The sequence below is a fragment of the Symphodus melops genome (assembly GCF_947650265.1).
Source record: "Symphodus melops genome assembly, chromosome: 15".
NCBI classification, from domain to species: domain Eukaryota; kingdom Metazoa; phylum Chordata; class Actinopteri; order Labriformes; family Labridae; genus Symphodus; species Symphodus melops.
The window spans coordinates 1,079,720-1,091,165 of NC_136705.1; the positions used below are offsets into that span (position 1 = coordinate 1,079,720).

An 11,446-nucleotide genomic window follows, 5' to 3' on the forward strand; every position below is an offset into this window, starting at 1 on the left:
TACAGTCATTAAACAGTCAATGCAGGGATGCAGACTGGGCCATTAAAGTGCTCAGCAACATAAAGGAGCAGTGATTAGCATTAAGTGTCCAAAACAATAAGGTGAAACCAGGAGTGATTAGGGTGATTGCCATTAAAGTAGCCAACTATTGAGGAGCAGATTAGCATTAAGTGTCAAAGACAATAGAGTGAAACTTGACCTAGTTAGGGTGATCATGTCAACCATTACAGATGTAGCATAACACAACAGTAGGATGAAACCAGACATGATTAGGGTGATTATCATTAAAGTGACCTGTGCTCAGTAAGGTGACTATCAATATCCATTAAAGTGTCCAACTGGAGGCTGACTCTGAGGTCAGCAGTGCAGATGAGGAGTGAGAAAAAAAGTGAAAAATGAGTCCAGGGATCACCGTGCGCTTCTTCCCTGCCGTGACAGTGAAGTGTTGTACAATCTGATGGCCAGGGGGACAAAAGAGTTCTTGAGTCTGTCCGTGGAGCACGACTGTGACAGCAGTCTGTCACTGAACATGCTCCTCTACCCGGTGAAGGTGCTGTGCAGAGGTTGGTGTGTGTTGTCCATGATGGAGAGCATTTTGTCCAGAGACCTCCTCTCTACCACTGTCACCAGTGAGTCCAGCTCTGTACCCCCCACAGAGCCGGCCCTCCTCACCAGTGAGTCCAGCTCTGTACCCACCACAGAGCCAGTCCTCCTCACCAGTGAGTCCAGCTCTGTGCCCACCACAGAGCCGGCCCTCCTCACCAGTCTGTCCAGGCGTGCTGCGTCCCTCTTCTTGCAGCTTCCTCCCCAGCACACCACTGCGTAGAAGAGGACGCTGGACACCACAGACTGGTAGAACATCTGCAGCAGCTTTTTGCAGATGTTGAACGACCCCAGCCTTCTCAGGAAGTACAGACGACTCTGTCCCTTCCTGCAGGTAGTGTCCATGTTAGGCGACCAGTCCAGCTTGTCATCCAGCTGCAGCCCCAGATACCCCTAGGTCCTGACCACCTCCACGTCGACCCCCCCGATGGAAACAAGTTCTAGATGTGGTTTGTTCCTTCGGAAGTCCACCACCATCTCTTTGGTCTTGGAGGTGTTTAGCTGCAGATGGTTGTCACTGCACCACTTCACAAAGTCCTCGATCAGGCTCCTGTACTCCTCCTCCTGTCCATCCCTGACACAAGCAACTATCGCAGTGTCGTCCAAGTATTTCTGCATGTGGCAGAGCTCAGAGTTATACTGGAAGTCAGAGGTGTACAGGGTGAACAGGACGGGGGTGAGCACAGTCCCCTGTGGTGCTCCAGTGCTGCTGACCACAGTGTCAGATGTGCAGTCCTTCAGTCTGACGTACTGTGGTCTCTCTGTGAGGTAGTCCGTGATCCACCTCACCAGGTGCGAGTCCACCCTCATCTCGGTCAGCTTGTCTCTCAGTAGGAGGGGATGGATGGTGTCGAAAGCGCTTGAGAAATCAAAGAACATGATTCTCATCACGTTGCTCCTGTTGTCCAGATGAGAGTAAGCCCTGTGTAGAAGATAGAGGATGGCATCGTCCACGCCCACCTTTGCCTGGTATGCAAACTGCAGGGGATCCTGTGCGTGTTGGACCTGGGGTCTGAGGTGTTGGAGCAGCAGCCGTTCAAAGGTCTTCATAACGTGGGATGTCAGAGCGATTGGTCTGAAGTCGCCTGGCTCACTGGGGTTTTTCTTCTTGGGGACCGGGGTGAGGCACGAGGTCTTCCAGAGTACAGGAACCTTCCCAAGCCACAGGCTGCTGAAGTGGCTCCCCCAGCTCAGCAGAGCAGGCCATTAGCATCCTGGGACACACCTTGTCCGGGCCTGCTGCCTTCCTGGGACGGAGTCTCTTCAGCTCCTTGCTCACCTGGTCTCTGGTGATGGTGGTGGGGAGGGGGGATGGATTGTCACTGGAGGTTGTGTCTGTCCTGGTGGAGGTGTTGGGGGGAGTGAGAGGGGGGGAGGGGGTGTGTAGAGGGGTGCTGGGGGGACAGGCACTGGCTGCAGCGACGGGGCTGTCAAACCTGTTAAAAAACAAGTTGAGCTGGTTTGCTCTCTCAGGGTCCCCGTCTTCTGCGTTGTTATTTTTTTCTTGCAGCCTGTGATGGTTTTCATGCCCTCCCAGACCTCTCTCATGTTGTTCTGCTGCAGCTTCTGTTCTACCTTCCTTCTGTACTCCTCCTTTGCCTCTCGGAGTCTGACCTTGAGTTCCCCCTGCACACGCTTCAGCTCTGCCTGGTCTCCCTCCTTGAATGCCCTTTTCTTCCTGTTAAGGATCTCCTTGACATCGCTGGTGATCCAGGGCTTGTTGTTCGGGAAGCAGCGCACAGTTTTAGTCGGAACCACAACGTCCATGCAGAAGTTCATGTAGTCAGTTGTGCAGTGTGTGACCCCCTCAATGTCATCACCATGGGTCTCTTGCAGGGCACTCCAGTCAGTGGTCTCAAAACAGTCTCTGAGCGCCTCCTCTGCCTCAGGAGACCACTTTCTGAAGGCGCGTGTTGTTACCGGTTGTCTCTGGATCTTAGTCTTGTACTGTGGCTTGAGTAGGACCAGGTTGTGATCGGACTTCCCCAGAGGTGGTAAGAGGGTGGCAGTGCAGGACTATAATACATAAACACCTTTCAGTAGGACACACAAGGACTGTACAACAATCGAGTGTTCACGTGTGTATTTATTTATAACATATAAAAAGTTTACATGTGAGTATGTCTAAAAAGAGTTTCAGAAAGAAAGGGAGAGATGTTGATATGAGCAGAGCCATGATGCTCACAGCTTAAGGACGTTAAATCACAGCAAACAGAGGCGTGTGGTCGGTCACAGTCTGGAGTCTAACTTTAACTTTGTGATTTATAAATAACAGTAAAATAAACAGGAGCTCAACTTTGATCATATATGATTATAAAAACTTCAAGTAGGGCTGAAAAGAAAAGAAAGCTTGCTGTTAAATGTGTTTCTAAGTAACGCTGACTACGATGACATAACATTATATATGGTAAAAAAAACAACACAAATATAAAGAAATACACAAACATATAATACAGCTTCACTGAACAGACACACTGACAATCACACAAACACAGACAGATATGAAATATATGATGGGATAGTTTTCAGCTTCAACACTTCAAAAAGAAACACAAAGGAGGCAGGTGGGATCAGTCACAGAGTTTATCATTTACAACAAGTTTAGATTGAGTTTTGAAAAAGTTTCTATATCCTGTCAAAGTATTCAGATTTATGAATCATCTTCATGCAGAGATTTCTGATAATGTGGAGAAAAGTTTCAAACTCTTCATGAAGATTAAAACAACGTGCTCATGAAGCTTCTGGTTTCCTTTGGTTCTATTAAGAAGTCTTCTTTTTTTCTTTATTCAGATTGGAGTACTGCAGTTTGTCAGAGATCAGCTGTTCTTCTCTGGCCTCAGTTCTGAAGTCCGACCCCTCCCATCTCAGAGAGCTGGACCTGACCTCCAACAAGCTGCAGGATTCAGGAGTGAAGCTGCTGTGTGAGGGACTGCAGAGTCAAAACTGCAGACTGGAGACTCTGATGTAAGATCACTGACTGTGTCATTTATTTGGATCATTTCAATCCACATCCTCCATTGTTGCACATTTCAGGATTTATATATTTTCAGTATTTGTCTGAATTTAAATCTCTGGATATTTAATAATTTAGAGATTTGATGTGAACATGTTTTTTTCTGACTGTTGGGGTTTTATGTAGTCAGTTTTGTTATTACATTAATATTACTAATCATGATTAATTAATGTCAAGTGATTCGAGATTCACAGCTCAGATTCTTTCTGTGGATTTTTGTCCAACGTATTTATTGTCACATTTCAAACAATCCCTCAGACATAAACATGTTCATTAACAAAAGTCTTTTCAGAACATAAATATGCAAAATCAAATCAGTGTTAAATTTGAGCTCATTAACCGTGCTTCTTTTATCATCCTTCATTTTAACAGCAAACAAAATAAAACAGAATCTAAAGCCTGGTTCACACAGCAGGATAATTACACAGATTTTGGCCCCGATTCTCCCCTTCTGATAATCTTAAGGACGCCCCGATCATCATAAGATAATCTTATCAGATCATCCTGCCGTGTGTGGTGTGTTCAGACCGCTCTCGTCTGGTCGGAAGAATGTCGGGACCGCTCCGATCTCAAATCGGGGAAATTCAACATGTTGGATTGTTTTGGCCTGATTTCTCATCACGTGTGGTTTTTCCCCCCCCGAGGATAAAACGAGCACGAGCCTGTTGACTGTGACGCGTAGCCAATCAGAAAGCGAGGTGACGTAGTGGTGAGGAAACACCGAAACAACAGCTAGTCACCTTCATATCATCATGTAGCAAGTACAGTTCATGCTCCCGTTGTCTCCACTCTGTGACCGACGCCTCTTTTTAAAACGTGTTTTTTAGATAAAAACAGCACAAACGATCCCTGTTACATCCTCTTCATCCGTTTGTTGACTCTGGAATCACGTTTGATCTCCAGAGGTTTTGCGAGGTTTCCCGTCTGATCGGGGGACGTTTGCGAGTGAAATCGGTTGGTGTGTGGTGTGTTGATGTTGCTGTGTGGCTGCACACCACACACTGTACGATCAAAACTGTAAAACCTCCGATTATTTATCACCATGTGTGTGCTCTCTCAAGTTTTGGAAATCGGCCGACAATTTTAAAATCCTGCCGTGTGAACCAGCCTGAAGTTAATTAACAATTTAATTAATCTGAATTTAGTATTCACTCAGTTCTTTCTGTTTTGCTTACAGTTTAAACAACACAGTCACATTTGTTTTAATATTAATCATCATTTATCGTTATAATTTAATCATCTCATGTGACCCAGAATGCATCACTCTGAAATAATCAGCCTAAATTAAGTACATGTAAACATTCAAACATTCAAACATCTACAACAGTTAAATAAGACAAAGTGAAGGATCATGCATTAACTTTATTCTTCTTTTATTCTTTATTCAGATTGAGTGGCTGCAGTTTGTCAGAGATCAGCTGTTCTTCTCTGGCCTCAGCTCTGAAGTCCAACCCCTCCCATCTCAGAGAGCTGGACCTGAGAGGGAACTACAACCTGCAGGATTCAGACATGAAGCTGCTGCGTGATCTTCCGAAGAATCCAAACTATCGACTGGAGACTCTGAAGTCAGTGTCTCAGTGTTCTTTAATCAACCCTCCACATATCTTCATTTATTTATTTATATACAGTGTGACTGAACATAGTTTCAATACAAAGCATGAAACTGATCTGCTGCATAAAGACTTTATAGCTGTTGCTAATTTCCAACATGTCTCTAGTTGAGCCTTTGTGTCAACAACATCACATTAAACTCCATAACACTTTATGAGGACACATTCAAATACATGTACAAAAATATGACAATATAAACGCTATAAAAGCACCCACCTGTGTGGGAGTGTAGACTGCAGCATGAGAGAATAAACTCATTAGAACGGTTCTACTGTCTCTCTGCTTCGGCCGATCATCAACACCTTTTTTTTTTTTTTAAACCTTTATTTATCCAGGAAAAATCCCATTGAGATTAAAAACCTCTTTTTCAAGGGAGTCCTGGCCAAGAGGCAGCAAACATTACACAGTCAGGCTCACAACATACAGACAATTAACAGAAATTAAAATTATAAAAGACAATGAGTGATAAAACATTTTTAAAAACAATTACAAGTAAAGGAGTGTGTCTCAAATTCTCTCAGCTTGGATTTAAAAGCATTTAAAGAAATCAGATCAGTTATTTTCCAGTCTTTTTGTAGCATGTTCCATGTAGAAGGAGCAGAGTGGACGAAAGCCTTTTTTCCCAGTTCTGTCCGGGCAAATGGAACAGACAGCAACAACTGATCATTGGAACGCAAACTGTAAGAATCAATACTTCTCCGTACAATAAGGTCACAGATGTATGAGGGCAGGAGCCCAAGCATGGCCTTGTAAATAAAAGTGCACCAGTGTCTTAGCCTCCTGGTGGACAAAGAAGGCCATCCCACTCGGGAATACAGTTCACAATGATGAGTCCGGCCTCCACAAGTAGAAACAAATCTAAGAGAAGCATGGTATACAGCATCAATCTTGCTTAGACATTTAGCTGAGGCATTCATATATAACAGGTCTCCATAATCTAAAATGGATAAAAAAGTTGCAGTAACCAGCCGCTGTTTCACCTCAAAAGAGAAACTAAATTTATTTCGGAAGAAGAAACCCAATTTAAGTTTCAGTTTCTTCACAAGGTTCTCAATATGGAGCTTGAAAGAGAGGGTGTCATCAAGCAAGACACCAAGATATTTGTATTTATGAACCAACTCTATGACATTTCCCTCAAGAGTGGACACTGTGGGAACAGTTTGAGATGCTTCCTTATTGTTTGAGAACAACATTAGTTTAGTCTTATCTGTGTTGAGGACTAGTTTAAGCTGCAGGAGTGTGTGCTGGACCACGTTGAAGGATTTTTGCAGAGATTCAACAGCTTTAGCAGGAGTTGATCCAAAACAGTAAATAATGGTGTCGTCAGCGTAAAGATGCATATTAGCATCCAACATATTTTTTCCCAAATCATTAATGTACATTATGAACAGGAGGGGGCCTAATATTGAGCCCTGTGGCACCCCCTTTTGGACACTCACAAATTCAGAAAGCAGACCATCATATTTAATACATTGGGTCCTGTCACTCAAGTAATTTGTGAACCAAGAAACTACATGATCTGACAGACTCAAACAAAGAAGCCTATGCTTTAAAACAGCATGGTCCACAGTGTCAAAAGCTTTTGACAGGTCAATAAAAAGTGAAGCACAGTACTGCTTTTTATCAAGAGCAACAAGTATATCATTGATGACCTTTGTAGCTGCAGTGATAGTACTGTGTTTTTTTCTGAAGCCTGATTGTAGTTTTGAGAGGAGGTTATTTGAGCTTAGATACTCTTTTAGTTGATTGCTCACGAGAGATTCCAACATTTTTGACAGGACGCACAAATTTGATATTGGCCTGTAGTTAATTAAAAGTGCTGGGTCACCTCCTTTTAATAAGGGGGTGACAAAAGCTGACTTCCAGACAGATGGAATTTCTTTGTTTTCTATTGAGAGATTAAAAAGGATTGTTAGGGGCTGTGCTACAAAATCAGCTGCTATTTTCAAAAAGTAGGGCTCAATCAGGTCAGGTCCGGGGGGTTTTCTGTGATCTAATGTTTTTAGGGCTTCATGCACTTGTTGCACAGTGAAAGGTTCAAAATTAAAGGGTTCACCAGAGAATCTTGGAGGGTCTGTGCAGGGAGTCACAGGGGCAGCTCCCGTGGAGTCGAACAAGTTACCAGATGAAAGCATGAAGTGCTTGTTAAAGCAATTTAGGACCTCAGTTCTATCATAGACTGGGACAGAGTCTTTCAGTACAAATGCTGGAAGAGCCTGAGGACCTTTAATTACAGATAAAGACTTGATCACTTTCCAAAATTTCTGTGGATTATTGAGATTCTCAGTTGTGACAGATAAGTAATATTCTGATTTAGCCTTTTTGATAGAAGAAGTGCATTTGTTCCTTAGCTGCCTGAAAAGAGACCAGTCAGAGGCTAAATCATTTTTTCTGGCTCTGGACCAAGCCGTGTTGCGTTGATGGATGATATCTGACAACTCTGGGGTAAACCAGGGGTTTTCTCGTCCCTTCACCCTGAGTTTCCTGATAGGAGCATGTTTATTTACAATTTTCACAAAATGTTCCTTAAAGAATGTCCAAGCCAGCTCAACATCTGGCAACAGGTCTATATGCCCCCAATTAACTAAAGACATATCATGATGATATGCTTGTTCATTAAAAAAATTTAAATTCCGCTTGGAAATAATGCGTGGTTTACATTTGGGGATTTTAGTATCCCTGCAAGTAGCAACAACGCAATGGTCACTCAAATCATTGCAGAAGACTCCCAGGGATGAGAATTTATGAGGAACATTTGTTAAAATTAGATCAATCAAAGTGGATTTATCAGAACTTTTAAGATTTGGCCTTGTAGGTTGGTTGACCAGCTGGCTTAGATTAATAGAGTCACAGAAAGATTTAAAATCATCAGACACTACATTTAGCCAGTCCCAATTCAGATCTCCAGCCATCAAAAGTTCATTATAATTTAATTTGGACAAAAGACGCTTCAAGGATGATAACGCCTCCTTTGTGGCAGATGGAGGTCTGTAGCACCCGACAACAGTCATTGAGAGGGACTTGGCTATTTCCACCTTCAATGCCAAAAATTCCAGTTGCTTACAGATAGACTCAGACAGAACAATTGAAGCATCAAACCTTGATTTTACATAAATGGCTATACCACCACCTTTCTTGGGCCTGTCGGTACGATGAACATTGTATCCCAGCATGCTAATTTCTTCATTTGTAATCGATTTTGACAGCCAAGTTTCTGAGATTATCACAATATCTGCATCTGTTGATGCAGCCCAAATTCTGACCATGTCCATCTTTGGTAATAAGCTGCGCACATTAAGATGAACAAATTTGAGACCAGTCGTTAATTTAAAATCAAGGGGAGTCTGGATATATTGCAACTCCGGACCAGGGTTTGGTTGCACATCACCAGACAGGAGTAAGAGTAGGACGACCATCAGTCCTCGTTTTACATTGCATTTTGAAACAGTAGTTTCATATGTTGCAGCCAGGCAATGCCTTTTCTTCAATGAAAGAGTAAGTTTAGATAGAGCAAAAAAGTTTTGAAATTTAGGAAAGTCCCAAGGCCTGTCCAACCACAAGTTAAGGGCAACAACCAAATGAAACTGTGGTTGCTGGTGATGCCCAGCAACATTAGCATTTGTGCCACTGTAGTAGGTGTCTTGCATGCTCGAAAAATTGTTAGAGGAACTCACCATGAAGCAATTGCTTGGACTCAGGCTCCTAAATGCCAACAAACATACTAAAGTTAGGAGAAATGCCATCGCTTATAAATCCAGCGCGTCTGTAGAGATGCAGTTTGAGAGCTGCACAGATTAACTAAGAAGGCCCCAGCAGGCTGACTCAGGCTAGTTGGTCCAAGTAGCTGCTGCTGTTGGTGGTAGATGATGCTGGAGGCTGGATACTAGCAGGCCATGCAGGTAGCTGGAGGTTGGAAGCTAGCAGACCAGGCAGGTGGCTAGATGCTGGATGCTAGTTGGTTGGTGAAGGCTAGCTGCTGCAGTGCTAGTGGAGATAGCTACTGCTACCAATGGAGATAGCTGTTGCTGCTGGAGTTGGCTCCTGCTGGAGTTGGCTCCTGGTGGTAGCTTCTGCTGATGGTGGTAGCTGCTGATGTGGAGGTAGAAGCTGCTGGTGGCTAGATGCTAGCAGGCCAGGCAAGTGGCTGGAGGTTGAATGCTAGCAGACCAGGCAGGTGGCTGGATGCTAGTTGCTTGGTGAAAGCTTGGTGGAGGCTAGCAGGGCTGTTTCCTGGAGATGCTCCTTCACATCCTTCATGATCTAAGGTGGTTGTGTCACACACCATAGTTCAGGGGACAGATTGTTGATACACACCAGGTCAAATCACACACTCACACACCAATATGAAAGCGTTCAGTGTTAAAGTGGGGGCGGAGCTTAGTTACAGCGCTGTGGGGGAATCTGATGACTTCCAGCTGATGAAAATGATTTCTGTCATCTCTCTTCTTCTCTCATTAGATGGAGGCCATGGTCATGATGTGAGCGATCAGGACGCTGGTGGTGCAGAGAGGAGGAACCTCCACCATCTTGTCCATGGAGAAGCTTCTTCTTCTTTATCTTTATTTATAATTAAAGTCTGGCTGTTATAATCTATCGATCTATCGATCTATCTATCTATCTGTTTTTATTTTTAATTTGTTCATTCATTCATAAAAATAAAAGTATGGTTTGAGTTTCAACAATCTGATTTGTGTTTATATTGTTTGTCCATATTAATGACTGTGTTTCACATGTTACCAAAGTTTTACATTATTTTCTACGTTTGAAGATTTTTTGTTTTTTGCTGATTTTTTTTTTCCAGTATTGAAATGAACCCCAAATAGTTTATGTAAATTCACATCACAAAATAAATGTTTTTTTGTGTTTCAATTTCACCGTCACAGAACAATTATTTCTTTCAATATTAAAGTCCGATGTCCTTCTAGAGTCTGAATATTCTCTGTCTTTAAATGTCCTGATCAGTCCACCTGGGGCACAGCTGAACAACATCCCAGAGAAATGGACGGGGTGAACTTAATGTAGCTGTCAAGCTGTCTCCATCTCTGATCACCTTCAACACAGCTCTTTAGTATCTTCACTGTATGAACTGGTGCATTCTGTATACTGTATGTGTAAACAGCTGCTCAGGACTGTCTGCAACATTTCCTCCGCTGATCTATCTTTAGCTCTCTCCTGTATCCAGGACGGTTGTGTGTTTTTCTTCTTTGGGAAGAAGAACCAGACACTGAAACAAAAGGACAGCACCCTTCCTCCCATCTTGAGGATGAAGGCAGGAGGCCAAAGCACGAACAAACAACATGCAGGCATTGTTTAGAGCGAGCAGCTCAAACCTCTAGATGAACATCCTGTGCAGCGTCATGGACTTCTTCCACCGCTCGCTGGATGAATAAGTGTGTGTTGGGTCATCAGAGCTGATAAACACAGATTAGATTCCTCTAATCTCGACCTGATGATCAAAGCGGTAGGACGCGATGTGAGAGTAGAGAGAGAAAGTGAAAACAAATCATGTCGACCGGCTGCTGTTTTAAGAGTCGCTCGACTTAAGAAGGTGCTTGAGCACCTCCTACTGGTCAGACCCGACTCCACATCTGTGACCTGCCTCTGTGGTGTCACCCTTTGGAGTTTGAAGCTGACTTTTGAAGCCCATTAGGGCGTTTTGTGCTCCGTCATCGGCACAGTTTGGCCTCATCAGACTGCGGGCGCCATGAACCACCGGGTCTGTTTCTGGAGCAGCTAGCTACAAGATCACAGCAGGTGACCTTCTGTGATGTTGTAGTTAGCGCTCCAGAAACAGACCCAGAACATGTGCAAACAACATGTAGCTTTGTCTTTGTGAGGATGATTTGTTGATCGTTCGTGCCTGTTGATAAAGTGATTAAAAATACAATCATGAGTTCGGACATGTTTGATTTCCTCTCTGTGTCGCTCTGTTCTGTCCAGCTCGACGCATACTTACATACATACTCGCAGCGAAACAGGAGCGTGACGAGTGGGAGTTAAGCCTCCTGACAAACAGCTACAACACGCCCCTGTCAGTCAAATAAGCCACGCCCCTCACTGTGAATAATTCTTATCTGACAAAACACCAAACTAAATGAACTCCCCATCCAGCGTGTTGATAAGAACATGACACATTCAGATTCATATTTGAACCTTTAGACTTTTTTTAGTCTGCAGGTTTTCTTATTTTTCAACAGCAGATGTTGTTGCATTGTTTGT

General features: G+C 43.5%; 2 protein-coding genes across 2 annotated transcripts in view; one reads left to right on the forward strand and one right to left on the reverse strand.

Moving 5' to 3' along the window:
• The window catches only part of LOC306835646 (uncharacterized protein), a 380,835-nt gene extending 370,739 nt beyond the window's left edge, over window positions 1-10,096 (forward strand). The window contains exons 41-43 of the mRNA XM_079362312.1: window positions 3,394-3,567; window positions 5,005-5,187; window positions 9,686-10,096. Coding sequence (XP_079218438.1) covers window positions 3,394-3,567; window positions 5,005-5,187; window positions 9,686-9,704 — 376 coding nt within the window. The 3' untranslated portion in view covers window positions 9,705-10,096. The remainder of the gene's footprint in view (window positions 1-3,393; window positions 3,568-5,004; window positions 5,188-9,685) is intronic.
• Window positions 10,097-10,790: 694 nt separating this feature from the next.
• The window catches only part of inpp5a (inositol polyphosphate-5-phosphatase A), a gene marked incomplete at both ends in the record, with an annotated part of 34,788 nt that continues 34,132 nt past the window's right edge, over window positions 10,791-11,446 (reverse strand). Inside the window, one exon of the mRNA XM_079362313.1 lies at window positions 10,791-10,964. Coding sequence (XP_079218439.1) covers window positions 10,791-10,964 — 174 coding nt within the window. The remainder of the gene's footprint in view (window positions 10,965-11,446) is intronic.